This window comes from Hypanus sabinus, chromosome 20, assembly GCF_030144855.1.
Source record: "Hypanus sabinus isolate sHypSab1 chromosome 20, sHypSab1.hap1, whole genome shotgun sequence".
NCBI classification, from domain to species: Eukaryota; Metazoa; Chordata; class Chondrichthyes; order Myliobatiformes; family Dasyatidae; genus Hypanus; species Hypanus sabinus.
The window spans coordinates 34,322,492-34,346,377 of NC_082725.1; the positions used below are offsets into that span (position 1 = coordinate 34,322,492).

General features: G+C 37.9%; 1 protein-coding gene across 3 annotated transcripts in view; it reads right to left on the reverse strand.

Moving 5' to 3' along the window:
- Nucleotides 1-23,886, reverse strand: part of fhod3b (formin homology 2 domain containing 3b) — a 519,315-nt gene that overhangs the window by 96,484 nt on the left and 398,945 nt on the right. For 2 of the 3 annotated variants that reach the window (XM_059945318.1, XM_059945319.1), the window contains exon 11: nucleotides 1,338-1,463. In XM_059945318.1, coding sequence (XP_059801301.1) covers nucleotides 1,338-1,463 — 126 coding nt within the window. Of the gene's footprint in view, nucleotides 1-1,337; nucleotides 1,464-18,221; nucleotides 18,294-22,457; nucleotides 22,878-23,311; nucleotides 23,417-23,886 lie in introns of all 3 variants that reach the window. The other variant, XM_059945317.1, reaches the window with a different exon arrangement.

Here is a 23,886-nt window from a genome sequence, read left to right on the forward strand (position 1 = left end):
CAAATAAAAATTGATTTGAAGGAATGATATCTCTAAACACCCAGTTTAATTTCCTAATGGGTGGCAGATCCCCCCTTCCAAAGTTGCACAAACACTTTGAACCATGTGACTGTTATTAATTATGCATGTAACAGCTGCATTTGGGTGATATTTCTTGGTATTAGTTGATCAGGAAAAGCAGTTCCAACATGAGTAAAATAAATATACATGAATGAATTGCACATTTAGGAATATATGATTAAATTAGGAATGTTTAAACATTCTAAAAACTAAATGGGCTCTCAAAATGTCAAAATCGAGCACATCACAGTCAAACACTTCTCTAAAAATCGTACTCCTTGATAAAAGTGGGCACTCCACAAAGCTCACCAGCTATAAAATGTGCAAGTTCACAGCCACTCCCTGAAAGATTATGCAGTTATGGTCTGTTTCATCATATTGTAATGCTCCAAACTTGTCGCAGTCATACAAGCTTCTTGGCTGTGGCAACCCTACTGACCACCAGGCACTCATCTACATGAATCCCTTTTTCTTTCTCAAGTTCTCATCAACTCTCCCCTTGTGCCATCCATTTACACAAGAGGCAGTTTACAGTTACCAATTAACCTACCAGCCTGCATGTTTCTCCCATATGGGAGAGAACTGCTGGACCTGGAAGAAACTCCACATAGACCACACTCAATGGCAGGATTGAGTCTGGATCTTTGGACCTATAAGGCAGCAACACTGATTGCTGTGCATTGCACTGCGCTTATTTAGTGTGATATCTGAACAGTTTAGTTGCAGAGTGTCTATTTTGATGGTGATTTATGCTTCAATTTAAGGCATAGTCTGAGGAAATATGGAAATCAGTTGGACTATGATTATGTTAAGTGTGGAATTTATGGCATTTCATGGGATAACCTTAATTACATTCAAATAGACAGGAGCAAATTGAAGACATGTCACCACTAAGCATTTGTCTATGAATATCTCAGGGTCAAATATTGTTTTAACTAACCCATCCCATTGTGTTACATGTTAATCGTGCTTCCAAAGCAAACATGACCCGATGGAATTCTCAAAATAGTTCAAAGAATATATGCTTGAAATAAAAAGGAAACAGTGAATTCTGCAAAACTGAAGCAAAAAGAGATCGTGCTAAAAAATACACACATGCGTCAGTACCCATAAGGAGAAAAAACAGGTTAACGGCTCATGCTCAGACATTCTACAGAACTGACAAATTAAAACAGAAAAAGCAACTTTAATAGGTACAGACCAGCTGTGTATTTTCAGAAGATCTGTTTATAATGGAATTTCAAAGACCAGTGAGGGGTTGGAATAATTACACAAACCTTTCAGATTTAGCCTCAGGAGCAGGCGAGATTGAGGTCTTGTAGTGAAAGCTGGAGGTAGTGGGTATATTTAGCCCAGAGTACAATCGACATCCTGAGTAGGCACTGCTACCATAGCTGCTGTATCTGCAGAAAGAGGCAGAGAAGGAGATGCAGGGTGAAGGGAGAGAGGCGAGGACGGGAAATCAGAAGAGGGAAGGGTTCGAGGAAAAGGAAGTAAGCAGAAGAGAAAGGACAAAACAGAAAAAAAAACAAAATGAGTGAAAAAGGGAAAGAACGGTTAGCCAGCAAGCATTTGGCAGAACTCCCTCATTTAGTGCACATACAATTAAAAGCAGCCAGTAACTGCTAAATCAGGCAAAACAATAATGAGTTATGCAGAGGGCAGGGTATGAAGCAGCCACCAATGTACTTTTGGCTTCAACAATTGTCCTCAGACAAAGTGGCTGTGCACTACATGTATCAGTTACCTTTCAGTTCATCCTTTGTTGGTGATGTTAAGCAAGCTAAATGGTGACCGCAGCACATTGTCTCCCAAGTTTCAGTTCTGAAGAGAGTCCAATGCACTGACATCATTACTCAATAAGTTTACTGTTGGAAACCAGGAATGAGCTTTGAAGCAAAACAAATATTCGTTATATTAAATGTGTGTCTAAATGTGCCATATGCTACATATGAAGCAGAGAGTGATTGCTATTCTACATTACCTTTAGTTGATGGTATGATTGCCATAGATATTATAACAGTTATATTTCTACTATACATTTTCTTTCACTTTAGGGTGATGGATCAACATACTGCTGATCTATATAATAACTGGTATTATTCTTTACAGTTTGTATGAGCAGGTACACAGAAAAACAGACAAAAACTCGATATGCAAACATCACAACCTATCAATTAGGATCACTGAGAGCATTGCTTTGGACAGTACGAGTTCCAACAATTCTTTTTACATATTCCCAATGCGTTAAACAAAATCAAATGTAGAAAATTAAGTACCACAATATGATATCGTTATCCAGAAAACATTTCAAGGTAAAATGTGAAATTCCAATAAGCTCAGGCAGGTTCAGAACTGGAAATGCCAAACTCTAAAGGTCATGAGGGCATGATATTCTTAGGGAGCTTGGCATCCTATGCAGGATCATATTTATTAGATCTGGCAGTTTCACCTTTGATGGGTGTTGTGAATCCAAAACTCTGAAAGAAAACGATACAATTTCTCCATAGATGATGTACAGCACAGTCTGTGTCAGATATTATAGCAAGGCCATGGAACCTCCAAGACTTAGTCCACAAAACCTCCCTGCACCACTGGATTCTCATTTACCACACTTGCAGACCCCAGTTAGTTCAGATTGGCAACAACATCTCCTCCACAATCACCATCAGCACAAGTGTACTACAAGACCGCGTGCTCAGCACTCTACTCTACTCACTTCACGCATATGACTGTGAGGCTAAGTACAGCTTAATTCCATATTTAAATTTGCTGATGATACCACTGAAGTTGGCCAAATCAAAGGTGGTGATGAATCAGCATCTGGGAGAGAGACTGAAAATCTGGTTGAATGGTACCGCAACAACAACCTCTCACTCAACGCCAACAAAACCAAAGACTACAGAAAGAAGATACTGGATGTCCATGAGCCAGTCCTCTTTAGGGGATCGAAAGGCGGAGGGGTTCAGTAAATTGAGATTTCTTGGTATTATCACTTCAGAGGATCTGTCCTGGGGCCCAGCACATAAATGCCACTACAAAGAAGGTACAGCAGCACTTCTACTATCTTAGAAGTTTATGCAGATCAGGCACGTCATCAAAAACTCTGACAAACTTCTATACACAGATACCAAGGGGAGAGTATCCTGACTGGTGGCACTATGGCCTAGTATGAAAACTAGTATGAAAGTAGGGGATATGGCCCAGTCAATCACAGGTAGATCGCTCCCCACCATTGTGCACATCTTCACAGAGCGTTGTTGCAGGAAATCAGCATCCATCATCAGAGACCCTTATCACCCAAGGCATACCCTCTTCAGGCTGCTGGGAATGAGATACAAAACCCTTAGGTCCCCCACCACCAGGCTTGGGAGCAGTTATTACTCTTGAACCAGAGTGAATAACTTCACTCACATCAGCACTGAACTGATTCCACAATACGTGGGCTCACTTTGATGGAAATACAGACTCATTTTCCAGAACTCATGCTCTGTGAGAGACTAATTTATTTATTTAACTGATTTGCCCAGTTTGTCTTCTTTTGCAGATTGGTTGTTTGACAGGCCTTGTTTGTAGTTCTTGATTGATTCTATTTTATTTCTTTTTATTACTGTAGATACCTGCATGAAAATGAATCTCAGAGAAGTATATGGTGATGTAAATGTACCTTGATAACAAATTTGCTTTGAACTTTGAATATTGGAAATCTCTGTACAGCTCAACTCTCTTCAAAGACAGTTTAACTTACTCTTCAGACCTTCAGATTTTTGCATACAAAAAATTAACATGTCAAATTGAAGTTTCCTTAAAATATCAGTATACCTAACACCAATGTTTAGGTATGTTTTACATCAAGCACTTAACTAAAGGCAGGCATAATCTGGTCATAAAATGAACAATTCTCTCATCTTTCCCATATGTAACAGAATGTTTGTTATGCTCCTTACATTCCTTTCGATGGACCTTGGGTGGAACAAGATTACTTAAACCTACACTGAAGTAGAAGTGAGAGATGTTAACAACCTAAATTCATCTGATCTCCAGTACGACGTGCTGAGGCCAGATGCATTTCTTAAGTGATTCTTTTTTAAAGACTAACGTAATAATCTTCTTTGCTGGCTATTTAGTTAAGTTCCAATCCGGCACTTTTTTTTTCATTTTGATGAAATCCTCATGGTAAACTAATACAACAGCTGTCCAACCTGTGCTAATATTAAATTTATATTAGCAAAAGTATTTGATGAAACAAAATGTAGAAACACAGGAATACAAGATGTATTGGAATGTTTATATAAACAGTGCACAGGAGTCACTTTTTATTTGAAGGTCTGGGGAATAGTACAATGATCATCAAAGTAAGAGTAGCTATTGATCAAACACAATATAAAAGAGCTGACTGAGACTCGATTTCTCAGCTTCCAGCACTCGATAAAAGCCACAGGACTGTCATTTAATATAAACATAAGAGATCCTACAGATGCTGAAGGTCCACACACAAAATGCTGGGGGAGCTCAGCATGTAAGACAGCATCTATGGAAATAAACAAGGAGTCATTGTTTTGAGCAGAAACCCTTCATCAGGATTGGAAAGGAAGGGGGAAGATGCTGGAATAAGATGGGGTGAGGGGAAGATGAGCTTGAAGATGAGAGGTGAAGCCAGGTTGATTGAAGATGAATTAAGAAGCTAGGGGAGGTGATAGGTGGAAAAGGCACAGGGCTGAAGAAATAATCTGATGGGATAGGAGAGTGGATCGTGGGAGAAAGGGAAGCACGAGGGGGAGGAAATGGACAGGTAAGGTGAAGTAGGTCAGATTGGGGAAATGAAGGAGAGAGAAGGGAAAAAATACTTACAGTGGGTGAAAATTGATATTTATGCATCAGGTTGGAGGCTAACTAGACAGAATAGTTAGCCTCCTAGAATTGTTGCTCCTTTAACCTGAGAGTGTCCTCATCATTGCAGAAGGCGAGGACGTGAACCAACATGCTGGAATGTGAATGGGGATGGGGATATGAATTGAAATAGTTAGCCACCTGGAAATTCTGCTTTTTGTGGATGGAATCGAGGTGTTCCATCCACAGAAAGGATATTCCTGGCGGCCTTTTTCTGAATTGAAAACGACATATAACATATATCATTTTCAATTCAGAACTTTGGACCATTCTCAAATGTGTTATTCTCAAGGGCTCGTTCTCCAACTGAAGAGATGTGAACAAGCAGATTCCTAAAGTGGTTATAAAGCTTATTTTGTATGAGAACCAATGGAAGAATCTGATTTTTTTTGGCACTAGAAATACTGTATATTTCAATAAGATGTATATTGGCATTTCCATAACTGCAGTTCAATAGACAGTATCCCTAGTCCAACTAATTTCAGCTGCTTCTTCAATAACTGCCTTCATGATAGAATTCTAAACTAGAAATGTTTGCATATGTTTTCATAGAAGTAAGTTCCATTCATAACTCCTTCATGGTGGGAGTCTGTGCTTGCATACAGAAGAGCTCGACAACATTCAAACTTGGGTTTTCAGTGGTAAGGAACTCCCTTGTTCATCAAGTGCTGGACAATGAGTATCTCCATCAAAAGTGAACCTTCTGTCTTATCAATTAATATTCAACACAAAGTTAGTAATTTTCCATTCATAATTATTCCAAGGTGTCACCACTGAAGTGTAATTGGACCAGTCACAAAAACTATGGCTAAAAGAACATCTATTCCACAAGATGTGATGCAAGTGTTCCATCAACAACAAGACTTCACTCTCCTTGTTAAGTACATCTCTTACAATTCTTCTAAAGCTTGACACCATCCAACCTGCTTGACTTTTACTCCATCAATAAACACTTTCTCACTTCTTGTAGCACTTTTTGGGTCAGCAAAATGATGCACTCCAGAAACACCCAACTTCATGACTTATAAAGCAGAATGACAAAAGGCAGCAAGCTCATAGGAAATTCACACAGCCAAATCCATGCTGACTTGGAAATGGATATTGTTAGATGGTCAAACTCTCAGAAAATGTTACCAAATAGCACTTTGGGAGGTCCTTCATCACATGCACTGCAATGAGTCAAGAAGGTTGTTTCACTCCACCTTCTTAAAACCTTTAGGGATTGACTTTAAATGTTGCCTTTGTCAACGGCACCCATATCTCATTACAAGTAAGTTTTATTGCTTTAATTGAGGGTTAATAGCTAATCATTGGTTAAAATGATCACAAGATGTTAGTGGTAGGAAAATAAGATAAAATATTGAAGGTGTTGTGGAGTTAAATATAACATAGAACAATATAAGAACACAACAATGTGGTATGATGAAATGAGACAAATGCCTTAACCTCATTAGAACAACAGTTCTGTTTCCCACCAAAACAATTTGGATGGTGCTTCAGTGTCGGGTTACTATTAATTGCTAATTAAGGATCCCAAATTCCACTAACATTGGACCCTAATAGCAAGGAGTGCTGCATTGAATTTATTCCTCCTAAGATTGATATGTCTTTCCAAACATTTTTTTTGGTTTTTATTTTCTAAATTCCATGATCCTGACCTGAGCGAAATATACAAGAAACATACATAACTGTTCAAGTAACAAAGCCATCCAGTTGTTTAAAAGGTAGGGTGTGTGGGATGGGAGGAACATGCAGGAAGGTGTCATATATAATTTCAGCAGAAAGCTGCAACGATGGAAGAGGTACTATGCTTCAAAATAAAAATTGTGATAAACATCTCCTGATCATGTCACAACTGGATGCACCAATGTGTATTATTAATCTTTTCCTCACTACCAATGCTTAATAAATTGTTGAGGCCAAAATACAAAGCATTATGCAACTGAGGTCAGAATCACTGTCTAAAATGATGACTGTGTCTCAGAAAAATAAATCTAGCTTTGATGGAATGACAGTAAATTGTACAGTCATACAAATTTCCCGAGAAGAGTTGTAATAGCCAAAGTACTTTCCTGCAATGTGGGAATAGCAAGAATAAGGACAATACGATCACAAAAGCTTTTGTACTTTGAAAGCAGCATTTATAAACCACAAAGATTAATGCTCTACATAATATAATGCTGAAAACTGTGAAATCACTAGAGGGCAGTAGACCTATTCAGCTCTCAATGAGTTGACTGGCCCAAATATCTCATGAACTTCATAGATGTGTCCTTTATTTAGTTATATGGTGTGCCAGTTAAACCAAACATTGTAAGAACTATGATAACAGGTTCTTATTTCATCTGAATAACAGGTAGCAGTTGCTTGTGAAAGATACTAGTGAAGTAAGTCAATAGGAGGACCATGGCAACATAGAACAAATGCAAATGAAGAGTAAGACACATAGACAACCAAACACACAAATATTACTACTTATATATAGCACATCTGTAAGCAAATTAGTTAAATTATTGGCAACAGCCCCAGGAACATTTTGACCATAGGTTTGTCACTGAAAAAATTCAGTGCTGGACCTTTACTGAACAGCATTTATACACAAAAGTTTCTTTCAGAATCAGAATCAGGTTTATTATCACAGGCATGTGACATGAAATTTGCTAACTTAGCAGCAGCAGTTCAATGCAATTCATAATCTAACAAAAAGAGGAAAAAATAAAACATAATAAATAAGTAAACCAATTATGTATATTGAATAGATTTAAAAGAATGTGCAAAAATAGAAACACTGTATATTAAAAGTTAGATTATACAGTAGACAAGGGAGGCCAGTTGTAAATCAGGGTCATATTTAGGAGGTTGCCAGACAGGAGAAAGATTGTAAGGATGGCGTCAGGGCTGATAGACCTGTCAAGATGAGAGTGAGCTATTAAGGTCAGTTATCAGAAGCAAAGACTGGTGTTGAGGCAATGGATAGAAAACATAATAGCTCGGAGAACGTAAAGGATAGATGGTGGTTGGGAAGGTAACCAATGATTGGAGGAAGATAGATCAGGAGTCAGGATCTGGACTTGGTAGCCTGGCAGAAGAGGAAGTAGATAGTCAAGTATTGGTGGGTGGCAGTGAAGGTAGAAACAAAGCACTGTAGATATCAATCTTCAGGCACACAGGATAAACAGGCACTCTGAGAGCCTGTTCCTGCTCGAGTTGCCTCCAGACAACACAAACCACCCACACAGGAACTGAAAACACATAAGTACATTTTGCATGCCATTGGAGTTCAGTGCATATATCCATAACCCTTCAGCCACCACCATGTCAGAGACTGGAGGGCTTTGAGCGGCTCACATGAGAGCCCTATTTTCCATTTTTTCTCTGTTATTCGTTGAATTTAGATCACACAGTGTACAAAAACCTGGTATTACGTGATTTTGTTTCTCAGTATTACTAAGGGAATCACAAGTAAAAGTTAACAGAATCTACAGATTTGGAAACTGTGTGCCTTTGCTTGCAGACTAGGCATTACTAAACTGTGATATGCGTCCCTCTGGAGATGCACAAGAACTCTATGGCAGAGAAATTATGTGATGGTGACAATTTCATTACAGTGCTAGTCTATTGGTATTTACCTTAAGTGAAATGATTAGCACAAGCAACTCCACAGGCGAAGGCATTACATTTGTATGTGTACATTGAGAAAGAGATTAAACTTTTCACAACAGACTCTCAGACAACTCAGAATAGGAAACCATGGTTTAAATTCAGTTCCTGAAAAGACAAAGTACCAATGCTTTCACGAGTGAAAAGCGAAAAAAACTGGGGCTGTTTTAAGGAATGTTCAACAATAATAAGAAATCATTATTGGCATTTTGAGAGTTAAGTATGAAGAGATTGGCCAGTCAGCTTCATTGGCAAATGTGGAAGAGGGTGTAAGAAAGAAAATTATGAATGCTTTAAACTGGAAGTTTTGATAATGACATGTGATTCAATGCAGAAACATAGAGTATATATTTGAGTAATCCAAAAAATATTCAGGGTTTTCTGCTTCAATGTACTAATCTCTCAAATGAAGCTACTCGGTCATGAATAAAACATATAGCTTAAATAATGATGGGCATTTTTCCTTTAAAAAGACTTAATGTTATTGTTTTTCCCTGGAGTACTTCCCTGCTGAGAAAAGGAGCTGGCAAACTGGACTGGAAGATTTGGTACTCAATACAACATCCATTTTAATTTATTAGTTTTATGCTCTGGCTGACAAGATCATCTGCACCTAACTTGTGGAGACAGCCTCTTGTGTGAGAAACAGCATGATTCCACCATTTAGATTAAAGCTAATTCCTTGCACATGTCTAAGTTTACACCATGCAAACCAAGGGAAAATATTATTCAGCATCTTGAGTGACAGCCAAACACCCTTGTTTAATCTAAAGATTACAGCAAGCTTGGAATAATGAGAGTATGACTTAACCTATGATTATTTTACTGGCAAATGATGGACACCCAAGTTCTTTGAACTAATTAATATTTTTTACCATTGTCACTATCCAAAATAAACTTTTCATATAAAAGTTCTAATGTAGCACAATTTCCTTGATGCTTCTTGGGAATTCTACCAAACACAATCTGCCAACACGTCACTTTACAAATGATTGGAACAGGTGTTAAGGCTCTTGGTCATACAGCTGGGTAAGGAGGAAAGCTTTGGTTCTAGACAGCTGCAGGTACAAGCATCAATAATGGAGTCACTTAATGCAGGAAGGCTAGAATTTCACATTTTTTGAATGACTGGAGAGCTAGAGGAGATTACAGATGTAGGTAGGGCAAGGCCACAGAAAGAGAAGAAAACAATTGTGAAACCTTCAAAAGTAAAGCATCAGTAAGTAGGTTTCCATTGAGTATTGGAACACTGGACAAGGGGGGGGGGGGGAGAGAGATGATATAAATTACACAGGCACATAATTTGTTGAAAGTGGTATCACAGGTAGATGGGGTCATAAAGAATGGTTTTGGTATAAATGAATGTATTGAGTACAGGAGATGTGATATTATGTTGAAGTTGTATAATTTGGAGTATTGCATGTAGTTTTGGTCACCTATCTACAGTAAAGATGCAAACAAGGTTGAGAGTGCAGAGAAAATTTACAAGGATATTGCCAGGTCTGGAGGACCTGAGTTATAAGGAAAAATTGAATAAGACTTCATTCCTTGGAACATAGGAGATTTGATAGAGGTATACAAAATTATGAGGGGTATGGATAGGGTAAATGCAAGCAGGCTTTTTCCACTGAGGGTGGGTGGGACTACGAACAGGGGTCATGGGTTAAGGGTGAAAGAAGAAAAGTTTAAGGGGAACATAAGGGGAAACTTCTTCACTCAGGACGCAAGAGTGTGGAATAAGCGGCCAGCTCAAGTTGTCCAGATGAGCTCAATTTCAATGTTTAATTGAAGCTTGGATAGGTACATGGATAGTAGGGATATGGAGGGCTATGATCCCAGACAAGTCATTGGGAGTAGGCAGTTTAAATAGTTTTGGTATGGACTAGATGGGCTGAGGGGCCTGCTTGTGCTGTGCTTCTCTGTGTCTCTATAGGATGGTAGAATTTTAGATGGTCTATGCATTAGATTACTACTTTATACCAAAATTACTCAAATTTCAATGGATTTACACTTTTTCCATTACATCAATAATTTACATTGATTTACATGTTATTGTCGTCTCAAAACTATACAGGATTCTTTGCAGCTGAGTTTAACAAAATTTGACCCTGAGCCCACAGACAATGTTATTAAGAAAAGTAAGTTAAAGCTTGGTTAAAGAAGGGGGGAAACATGAGAAATATTAAGGAGGGGCATCCAGAGTTTATCTAGGTAATAATGTTATGAAGTGAAGTAGGGAAGTGTAAAAGAAAAAAAACCTAGAAGTACACAGAAATATTAGAAGACAGCAGGGTTCATGGATATTACAGAAGTGATTACAGGACAAAGCCAGGAGGAGCATGACGGATAAGAATTTTTAAATTTAAGATTTACTGAATTAGAACTAAATGCAAGGCAGTGAGTTGTGGTGTTGGGATAAGTGAGCCTTGTGTGTGATACCATCTGGTTAATAGTGCTAAATGTGCTTTAGTTTATACAGAGTGCAGAATGGGAGACTAGCAATTAGAATATATACTCGTAATTTGTGAACATTTCTAAAGAAACTTGGAAAATCTTGTGATAAATTTATTACAAATAACAATTCCAACATACTTGGATGTTGTATAACAATTATATTCCTTTAGTTTACTCTTAGATAGGCACATGGATGTTAGAAAAATGGAGGGCAATGCAGGAGGGAAGGGTTAGATTGATCAGAGTAGGTTAAAAGGTCAGAACAATATTGTGGGGAAAAAAGGCCTGTACTGTGCTATAATGTTCTATGTATTGAAAGAGTCGTTTTGAAGGTGTATCAATCCATGAAGTTTCTTAAACTCCATTAGAGAAATATATTCACAAATTGACTACAGAACAGAAATTTATTACAAACATCTGAAGTCTTCAATCCAATACTGAATTATTAAGTTCGTGAATTTAAGTTTTGAATATGCAACCAATGTGATTCTAATGTACATGTCAGTACGCGCACACACACACACCTGTCCAATCAGAGCTAACAATATAGTGACCATTGCTTCAGTGTAATTGATACTCAAAATGATGGTGCTTTGCTGTCACCCATCACTTGATTTGAAAACTCCTTTCAGAGACTCTCCTGAGGCACATGGACTCACTCCACTACTATGTAGTTCTCAGCTGTTCATTGTTCTTCTCGCAAGTCAGACAGTGTATTACCGTTTTTCCTTCATGATTAATTTACTGCTAAGGAAGGGCAAGGGAATGGCTCTTAAACATTTGGGGCCCACGTTTATGTATTTTTCTCCTTTGGGCTTCCCTGTCAAGTTGCAGAATGCAAATGTGTTTCCTGTTACAAACCTCTCTAGACACCGTCTACAATTACCAGAATAGCTAGAAATAATAAGGAGTAGCAAAAGAAAGGACTTGAGTTTGCCCATTAATTATCTCCCAACTGAACTGGTTTTATAACCTTCCATTATTTAAGCAATAAAGTATTTGAGAGATTTAGATTTTGAATGTTACTATTTCAAACGTCAAGGACATTCCAAAACATTTAAAATCTTTTATAGTTGGATAAAGCCATTCTGCGGCTTTGCAAGCTGTCAAAAGTTTTGCAACAGCAGTGAATGCAACAGCAGTGAATGCATCAGTGTTTTTTTCTCATTTAGAATATGGATATTACTCATTGTATTTCCAAGTCAGCTGAGGTGCTAGTGTCTTGCCTCTAGCAGCAGGCTTTGGCCTGTTTCATATATAGTGAAATCTGAAGCTAATGCATTGTCCAACAGTTTTGTCATCAAAACATTTTGGAAATATACCCAGAGGTACAACACATTGTTTACTACAGCATTTCAAACTGATATTGAATGGCACAAGAGACAATTACAGGTACTTAGATTTCCTTTATTTAGATAATTCCAACAGGCATAATGTCAAGAGTGCTCTTGACAGTCTTAAGGATGAAAGAGTTGCAACGTATGAGCTGAATCTGAGCTATCTGTTTTCAGTACATGGAAGGCTGACTGCTTCATTAGAGTTAGTCCTCATACATTTTATAATACAGTGGTGTGGATGAGAGCATTGGGAATGAATAATGATGCTACCTGATTTTTATCCTGTGGCAGAAAATACAGATGAGTCTAAATCTGAACCAAAATGGAACAAAGGCTTGCTCAGCCCAACACTCAAATGTTGTGTAAAGCTTCCTGCAGTATGTCACCAAAGCAATCCCGAGCAAGCACCGCATCATTTAACACATGTTGGAAATGCACAGATGCAACTTGAAGAAAATCAATGCTGGTCTGCTAAAAATTAGATTAGTCCAAAGTTCTGCATACACATTCTGGATGATTTACTATTTGTCAGTAGTATTTCTTGGTGAGTTTTTTGTTCTCCTGACATTTTGACAGCTTAAAGCTCCCATAAAGAACATCAAAACTGTGTGAAACAACCAAAGTTCATCTGAAGAGAAACATCTACCCTAAAAATACAATCTCTTACTTACTCAAAGAACCACCAAGTTTTCTAAACCTTGTTTCCCTGGAAACTCTGCTAATTAAAGAGTCAAAAGCATTTTGTTGTCCTCAGTTATGCCTGACCTCCTGCAAAATCAAAGGCTATCCTATATGAGCCATAATTGTTCCTGAAGGTCAAAGTCACAACCATTCTCAGTTTAATTTCAAGCTGGTGCTATTGATTTCTGCTTCATCTTGCATTTTGATACTCACTGTGGAATTAGGGAGGTCATTAAATCAGTTAATTTTCATTCAATCTGTAGGTGTAGGCAGAGTGAGAACAGAGGTTTTCCCTGAAGGGTGTAGCTAATATTGAGAATTGTCTCTTTAAGAACTGCTGGTACAAATCACACCTGTTGTGCTGAATACCAGGAATGAGCATCAACAAGGAATGTGGCATTGAAACCAACAACCTGGCCTTTACATTGATATTACAAGGGAACAATTCTAACAATTCTGCTCTGTGGACCTCATAAAGTTCCCACTTTTTATAAAGTTTTTTATAAATGTTTTCATGCATTCTAAGTTTTCCTGAAATATGCACATAATTTTATTTGAAAGAATATTTCAGTTCACCACAAAAGTGAACAAATCCAGGAGTCGTTCCGGTTATGGCAAACCTGTTATGTTTTGTAACTTCAAAGCATTAAACTAATTCAAAGGAAGACACGGGAGTCTGAAATGTGAGCCTATCATGGCATTTTGCCTGCAATGTTCATGTAGCAGCACTTAGTAATATCACTGGCACTGAAGTGAGGAACAGCATTTTCCCTTCGGTAGAATATCTATCTGGTTAACAAACTGTGGGGAGAGCATAAAGGTAGAGAGCTGAACATCCGTGACAGATGCTACCTAGTTACAATGGTTGAAAGGAGAAAGATTTGAGTTAAGTTCTACTATCTCTGCACTGAAGGAGATCACTTAACACATATGTGCTGATTTTCAAACAACAGTTCAATTAATCTCACTCTGTTCTCTCCCACATAGCTCTACCAGTAGTTTCTAAGCAGGAATAAATCCTGATCTCTTTCAAAATCTGTCACCAAAGCTGCTTCCACTATCTCTTAGAAAGTGCTTTGCACTTATTAAAAATTTACTGGATACAAATAAAGTCCAATCTCTCCCAGTACTTTTGTCAAGCAAATAAAATCCATGTTCTTTGGTTACCAATTCTCCTGTCACAGGAAGCACTTGATAATGTTGAACACCTATATTAAATCTCTCTTTGACTTCTCTTCTTTATGGATAACAATCTCAGTTTCTCTGCTACTCTAAAGCCAACCCACATGAGAATGACAATCATTTTAACACAATGCCACCACTTTAAAATGAATGGTACGACTCTACATACAAAGAAATAAGTCGTGCAAATAGAAAGTATTTTTTTCAAACTTTAACAAATGAACATCATTTTGCATTGTTTTAATACCTGTAACCTAATCTGCATGAAATCTTCTAAGCAGCATTCCAAATCTGTCACTAAAACCATGCATCATCAAACTTTTCAGTTGAAGCAGGTATAGCGGTCTAAAATGTTTGAGTGCTTCTCTTGGGCCTTATTCCCCGCCACTGTAGCTTACTCTTAAACTACCATTCCCGAAGATCTCTGGGGTCCTGCAATTCTTGTCACACTCACTAGCAGCTCCATCTATAGCTGGCAGGGATCCACTCTCTGGAACTGCTGCCCTGAATACTTCTAAATATCTCTCCCTTTCCATTTTCATAAGGCTTCTTTACACTTCTGTACTTAATACACTGACCTACCTTTTTAATTTGCCTCCTAATATCCCATGCAACTCTGCATTCAAGTTTTTTTTGATAACAGTCCTACAAAACACTGTAGGATGTTTTTTATATTAAAAGCCATAAAATAAATGAAAATTGTTCTTGGATTTGTCATGTTAGGTACTACATTTAAAAAGTCATTCACCAAAATGGAAATCAGAGAGAGTTGGAATAACTGCAAAGATGTTGCATTTTATTATTGATATTTCCAACTGCAAATATTACATATGTTAAATTCAGTCTTTTATATGTATTAAAAATAGTTTTATTCTAACAGACTCAAGACTGTAAGGCTTTTATCTCCTTTTGCTTGTCAGCAGAAATATTGACAAAATGTATTCCACAGATACATTCTAACATTGTGTGCTTTTTAATATTAAAAAAAACTGAGACCATTTTATACCAGGCTAACTTTAATGCTTTATTTTACATTATCTATAGGGATTAAAATTGCTGAATAGGTTTTGAATACCTTGTTTGTGTCTTATTTGAATACCAAACTCAGCACATTTCCTACTTCAAAGACTTGGTTTAGTATAGATTCTGTACCATATATGCATGATTATTTAATTCTGGTGTTAAAATTTAAAGTTCAACCTTGAAAATATTTCCCAGCATGGAATGGGGGCATAACACTCAAACAGCAGTGGTATATTTTTTCTCCAATCAGTGGTGAGAAATAAACAGTAGGACAATCCAGAACTGTTTTGCTTACCCCAATTTCAAGCATTCAGGCTTAAAGGTGCCAGGAATGGCCAGGAGTGAAACAAATTCACTACTTCAACAGGTTAAGAACTATGAAGAGTTTGAAGGTGTCAACAATCATATTGAATATTACGTCAAGTCACTTTTTATTGTCATTTTGACCATAACTGCTGGTACAGTAGGTACACAGTAAAATCGAGGCAACTTTTTTCAGGACCATGGTGCTCCATTAAACAGTACAAAACCTACTCTGAACTACGTAAAAACAACACAGAAAAAAACTACACTAGACTACAGACCTACCCAGGACTACATAAAGTTCACAAAACAGTGCAGGCATTACAATAAATAATAAACAAGACAATAGGCACAGTAGAGAGCAGTAAGTTGGTGTCAGTCCAGACTCTGGGTATTGAGGAGTCTGATAGCTTGGGGGAAGAAACTGTTACATAGTCTGGTCGTGAGAGCTCGAATGCTTCGATGCCTTTTCCCAGGTGGCAGAAGGGAGAAGAGTTTGTATGAGGGGTGCGGGGGTTGGGGGGGTCCTTCACAATGCTGCTTGCTTTGCGGATGCTGCATATAGTGTAAATGTCCACAATGAATGAAGATTTGGAGAATGTAAACTACAAACGCATTGCATGAAGTCCATTATCTGTACTGGTTCTTGAAGGTTGTTATGACCAATGGTGGTAATGGGGACAAGCTCCCAATACCTATTAAATGATCTTAATGGCGTGCGCCTCAAGAAGCCTCTGACAAGTCCAACTCCTAGCCTTTACAAGTGGCTTAGCAGTTAAGCCCAGCGAATTGTTTCTACTGACAGGAGAAGGGGCAAAGCTGGGTTACTGGCGTCTTACAACCAGTCACTTTGGGCAGATGGGGTTTGTCAGCTGCCGTTGGCAGCTCATGTAGAAGAAGGAAAACTCTGAACTAATAACACCCTCTGCTTTGCAGCTATACTTACTCATGGGAGAGGCTTCGGGGTAACCCGAGGGAAAAATCCAAAGCTAGAGTTCCTAAGGCAATCCCATGTTGAGTTCAACAATAACTGGCAATAACTCTGTCAGGTCTCCCTTCAGCCTCTGCTGTTCCAGAGGAAAAAGAACCGTCTGTCAGATCTCTTGTATAGTATATACTCTCTAATCCAGGCAGTGTCCCGATAAACCTCAGCTGCACCCTCTCCAAAGCCTCCACGTCCTTCCTATAATGGTGCAAGCAGAACTGTATGCAATACATTAGATGTGGCCTAACACAAATTTTATAACATTGTGATGTAGCTCCCTGACCTTTGAACTCAGTGCCTTGGCTAATAAAGGCAACCATGTCATATGCCTTCTTAACCGTTCTATCAAACTGAGTAGAAATTTTCAGGGAGCTCAGAACTTGTACCCCAAGATCCCTCTGCTCCTCAATACAGGTAAGAGTCTTGCACATAACAGTGTACTCTATTTACATTTGAACTACCAAGGTGCAACAGTTCGCATTTGGCTGGATTTAACACCATCTGCCACTTCTCTGCTCATATCGGCAACTGATCCAAATCCACTGTATACTTTGCCTGTCTTCTACATTACCCACAACACCACACGTCTTCGTATCATCAGAAAACTTACTAAATAACTCATCAACAATACATTTTCGTTCAGGTCACTTACACACATCACAATCCAAGAGGTCCCAATACAGATCCCTGCGGAATATCACTAATAGATCTCCAGCTAGAATAGGTCCCTTCAATCACCACCCTCTGTCTTCCATAGGAAAGCCAGTTCTGAATCCAAATGGCCAATTCACCATGGATCCCACACACTTTAATCTTCTGGATGAGCCTCCTATGATGGACGTCGTCAAGCACCTTACTAAAATCCATGCAGACAACACGGTCACTATGGTTTTGGAAAACTAATACATTCAATTGCTTGTTAGTAATCTTTCTCCACCTACTTATGACAAGATTCAATTGAATTTTTCAAAGTTTGCACTGGTTCAGACATTAACAGGGGATTTCCTTCTGAGTTTTGCATGGACAAGTTTTCTCCCCTCTGCTGAAGACACTGGATTTTGACAGATTACAACTATTTCCAAGTCAAAAACCACAAACTTAGTATCATTCAGTGGCAGAAGTCAAACTTGGAATGTATTTTATCAATTACTGTTGTATTTCTGTTTCTGATTAACTCATTGCCTGATGGGATTGAGCCAGGTGGAAATCGAAGCTGTGATAAAAGGCAGCTGGGTAACTCAACTGCTGCACAGGCATCAAATTGTTGATAGGTGATCACACCCAATTAAAATAAATACTCATCCAATTAATTGTCTTCCATCACTCAAATTCTGATCAACTTTGACAAAAATCAGGCTCTGTGCTCCAATAGCTCTGACTAGAGCTATGACAGCAAGGCATTATTAAAATAAATTTAGGACCGATTTACCCATTCCCTATCATTCTCATTATTTCTTCACTCTTCCCAAATACACTGCTAAGCAAAGTTTAATTTTAAACAGAAATAATGCAGTAATAATGGATGTATACATCTACAATGTAAAGCTGGTTGATCAGTTAAACTACAAAAGTACAAAGCTACTTAGCTTCCAACTGAGAGCAGCATACTGTAATCATCATTGAAAGAGTTTACTTTAATAACCCACCTATTAGAAGACCTGGGTGTATAAGGTTCAAAAGAGTCAGAGCATTTGTTCATGTAGGAAGATTCCGACTGACTGCAAATAGAAATACAGAAAAAATGATAGTGAATAAAACCAAGAGAATTTCAACTAGGAAATGAAGATTATATTAGGGAATAGATTAGTCATGAAATAATTTGTTTTTAATTTCCTTAGTAATATTTAGGCTTGAGTGTTGCATAAAAATTTTCATTTAAAAAGTCAGACTGAAAATGTTCAGAAATATGGAAAATCAGTCAAAGATATCTGATTTGAGTATAAATTGGTGGAATAAAGCACACAGTATAAAGGGTTGGATGGATAGACATAGACAAGATGCATAAATTCACCAAAATATTCTTTTTAAATTTCAGCTTCTGGAGCAGTTAATGTAACACAACTTTAGTGGACATTAAGTAGAAATGATAAATTCTTTAAACTGTGGGAAAAGGAAGAAAGGAAATTAAGATAGGCCTAAGAAGCTAGATATTCTCTTTCTGTTCTCTATGCTAATTATCTAATGTAGAAAATTTTGGACTGAACGCTGAAAATTTTTTCTATTGATAGTGACATCATAAATTTATGATACAACTTCTTCAGTAGATATAGAAGAGTAAAGTTTTTAAACACAACTGTCTTTGCGATCTTTGGGTCATCATTTTTTGACTTGCTTCAGCACAGCTTATTTTCAAAACTCACTGTGAAAGCAGCCCTACAAAAGAGAACTCCAGCTTCCCATTAATATACAATGTATATCAAGACAATTGGATAAAATGAACATGTTGCAAGCCAGATGTCTGTCACAGACGTTTTTGGATCTAAAGTGTATGATTACCTGTTCTCTGACAATTGTGATAATTTTCTATATTACTACTAATATAATAGCAACAGGAAAATTCCAAGCCTTCAGCATGATAATAACACTGAGTTTTTAAGAGTTCAGTTTTAACATGAATCACATAGTCAGAAGGATTTACCAATTTTAACTTCGTATTGTCTGACCCAAATTGTTATCAGCCATCTTAAGTAAAATGTTTGGAATTCTCAAAGGCTGCTTCTCATTTGTATTGATAATATTATTGTTGAGATGGCTTACTTTATTGCCTGACATATTAACCATTTTACTACTTTCAATAAATAGTTAGTGGTTGTTTCTAATTCAACATGATGCATATCAGATTGGCTGAAGATTTGTACAGACTGGACAAAAATGAGCTACATTATTTTAACTAAAGGTGATTCAATAAGATTACAGACTATTCACTGGCTTCACAAATAACCATGAGGGTATTTGAACTTCTCTGGGATTAAAAGTGGCATAGATAAACTGCATTTAACAGGTTTATAATAAAAATCAGACCCATACTGAGCACATCAAATGACAGTTACACAGTGCAATTTTAACACTGCTTGGCTCAACAAGCTTTCTTTAAAACTGAGTTTCCACTTGATACAGGCTGCATTGATGAGCACGTCAAGACACAGGACATGTATACAAACGCAATAAACCCCAGGATTTAAACACTATGGCATGGCTGCACAATGTTAATATGCATCTGGAAAATGTTACATCATGGGTACCTTAAATATTTACTCAAACAGAAAAAAAAAGTGGCAGATTTTTACAGTCATACAGACAGCTCTACTTGGATAGAGATGTGACCAAATATGCAGCCATGGCTACTTGTCTTGTTTTCATTCCTCTCTTCAAATCAAATACAAAACCAGAGATTGCAGAAAGTATTTACTCAGACTCACCAACTGTATTACAGAAGCCGAAATGTTATACTCTCTCTGGTAATTTCACAAGTGAAAAGCTTAATGCACAATGTTCACACTGACATTGTGATTATCTACTTTTTGTCTAAGACTGGTTTTGAATTTGCAAACTTGCAAAAACAGGCAAAGAAAAAAGAACAAGTAACAGGCCTTGTCTGTGTAGTGACAGAATATAACATTTCAATTATCGCACAAAGGTGGTGATGAGCTGTGTTAGTCCAAGTTATTTGTAAGAACTTTGGTTTTTAATATTGCTAACACTGATGTTTAGATATACAAAATCAAAAAGAAAGCTCCATGAATTTGAAATAAAATGCTAGAAATACTTTGTGGAGACAAAAATGTTAAACATCCAGGACAATATCTGAAAAACAGAATTAGAGGGAGAACTTTTAACCTCAAGGATGGACAGTAAAGGAGGAGGAGCAATATTACTTAATCAAAACTAGGAGGCATAATGCTGATAGGTAAGGGGCAAGGTGGAATGAAGAGGAAGGAATCCTGGGTTTTCAGAAGAGAGGCCATCACTGAAATATTTTTGTGAGGCTGCTCGCCTCAGATGTAAGCGGAGTTTTAATTTTTAGCATTTCTGCCTAGTTTCCCAGGTATCAGAAAACCTTGGAGCTAACAGGTGGCAAGATAGTTGGAATATTTTGGTCACTATCCCTCAGCCATGACTCCATTATCTCTATCTGGCAAGAGGCCAAACTGAAACAAGCTTTTCACAACACTGGTATTACATCTGAACTTGTGATGAACTTTGAAGCATATATGGGCAACTAAACCAAAAGTGCCTTTTGATGTCCAGTGGCCTCGCCTGTTTCCGACCTCTCTCAACTTATCTGCTGCCGAGACCTTTATCCATGTCTGCAGTACCACTAGACTTCCCAACACTAATGCATTCCTGGATGGCCTGCCTCCTTCTGTTCTACGTTAATCAGTTTATCCAAGTGCTGACAGTGTCCTGACTGCCATACTCTCAATGAGTCCTGAGCACAGAAACAGGCTCTGTGGCCCATCTAGGCTGTGCCATAATGTTATTCTGCCTAGAACCATTGACCCACACCCTGAATCACAGCTCTCCATACCCCTCCTGTGTATTTACTTGTCCAAATGTTGAAAATAAACCCACATCCACCATTTCCTCTGGCAGCTCGTTCCACACACACACACACACACACACACACACCCTCACCCTCTCAATGAAAATGTTCCCCTCAGCTTCCCCTTAAATATTACACCTTTCACCCTTAACCTATGACCTCTAGTTTTTGTTTCACCCAATGCCAGTGGAAATATCCTGCTGCAGTTACCCTATCTATAGCCCTCATAATTCTGTATAACTACCAAATCTCCCCTCATTCTTCTACATTCCAGGGAATACAGTCCTAACCTATTCAACATTTCTCTTTAACTCAGACCCTTAGGTCCCGACAACATCCTGGTAAATTTTCGTCAGCACTCCTGCAATCTTATCCATATCTTTCCTGTAGGTAGGTGACCAGAACAGCACACAGTACTCTCCTGGCAGATCCATTCACCTTCCCTCTCTAGACTGTTTAACTGACAATGTTTTTTTTAACGCCTTGGCATTAGAAACTTATTTGCTTTTAAATCTTTCCATTATTTCAGTCCCCATCCTTGTACAGCTCTATTTCTTTCATCTCCTACAATTCTCCCACATATTCCACTCCTCTATTTCTGGCCTTTTGAGCATTCCCAAATTTATTTACTCTATCACTGACATTTTTAACATGCTTCACATGCACAGGTGACATGTTCTGGAATACATTCCTTAAATATTTAAACCTTCTATCTGCCCCAATATCACCAGGTACTTCGGTGTCACAAAGCCTCTGATGACACCCCACGGCCTTTCATTATAATAAAGGACTATAATAAAGCACATAATGCAAATTTTTCCTTCATTAGCTGATGACATAAATAATCAACAGCGAGTGATGATAGCTACAACGAAAACTGCAAGTAAGAAAGTCTGCTTTGCAATTTCTGAGAAATATGGTTCATCAAATTAGTCATTTCACTTCTCCTTTTGAACTCCATTTGAGTCCAGGTAAAGGCCCCATACTTGTATCGGAATCCATTTATTCCACTAGGGATGGGCAGACTTGGACTGTCAAAGCAAAACGTTTTGACAAATCTTGAAGGCCAGGCTCATCTTGACAATTTCTAGCATTCTGGAAAAAGACTATAACTTCAGAAGTTGTGCACAAGTTCGACATTCATAGTGAGCTGCTAAAATAAAAGAAGAAAAAACCCAGCAATACTTGAAGTCCGGCAAACATAAGCAAGATCACAACTGTGTTAGAAGGACACAAACTATTTTAAGGTGTTAATTACCCAACAACACACCTAAAACACACATGTAAGTTAAAAATGTTAACAATAAACTTGAAGATTTACACATAAACTCCAAGCTACCTGTTTTGCTTCATTTCTGCTTCCTTTTCTTTGGTTCTTGAAGGAATTTCACTCAGATCATATGAGAATAGATGAAAAGGTGATTGAGGAAGATATGGCAACTTCTCAACCGTGGGAGAGAGAGTTAGGTTAATGTTTGCTGATGAATCTTGCGGGCTGTTTGGCAAACCCACTGGTGAATGAGGAATGGCAATGGATGACGATGAAGATGTCAATGATGATAGCTGCAAAGAATACTGAGAACCACCAGAAGAACTAGGTGACTGAGGAGGAGAGATAGCTGAAGGGCTCTGTGTTTCAGAAGTCTGGAACTGGCTGGCAGATCCTCTCTCTTCAGGCACAGGAATGAAGCTTGCTACATATTTTGTACTCTGGGGGCTATTTTCTGCTTGTTCGATTGCTGTGTCTGGTTTCAACCCACTGGTGGGAGAAAGGGATGAAAGGACAGGGAACATGGGAAGATTGGAGCAGGACCAAATAAAAGATTATTTAAAAATTGAATTATATTTAACTCCAAACATTAAGCAATCCTATGAAGCTGCAATATGTATGATCTTAAAAGTATGATCTTCATTACTTCATAATTAATCTTATTTGATTTGTAATTTGAAACACTGTCAATATTAGTTTACTTCATACCAGAGTTAATATTCTTTTACCATGAGAAAGCTTCAAATCTGTATACTTTGTTATTACAGAAGGCTATCGTAGTCAGAAATATCATCCAAATGTTGTTCAAGTAGTTGTAAAGTGAATCCATTTCTACTCCAGGTGGTTATAATTATTTATTACAAAACATATACTACATTCCACAGGTTAAATCTAATATGGATTGTCAAATGTAATGCTAATACCTTGCCTGACCCTGACAAGGGGGGTCTTCTTCCCCCTCATCCTCAGTGTTAGGTTCAGTAACTGGCTGCTCTTCTTCAGCATATTCCTCCTCGCATTCCTCGTCTCTGGTTGTGCAATGAGATGAAGGAAGATGATGTAAAGGGACAGGTGAGAATGAATAAGCAAAGATTAACGAGACAGAATGAAAGCCACATGCTCACACCCACATACACATACACCCATTCAACGAGTTTTAAATCATGACCCTGTGTCGGTATTCCACTGCAGGATCTTGACCCAAACATCCATCAAGCCCTTGCCTCGACATTCCAGCAGATGCTGTCTCGTGACCCACACTGCAACGATTATAAATGGAACTCAGGCAACTCAGGTGAAATAGCCAGGTTTAGTGGAGAACAGTAAATAATGCAAAAGACTAATGACAAGTCTGACAGAGATTTTAATGAAGAATGTCCAGTAACACGGAAATTTGACAGACATTAGCATACTTAGAATTAACATACAGCAAATCTAATCTTTCTTCAGTCATTTTGATACCTAGTATAGTAAATAATATGACATGGAACAAGACAAT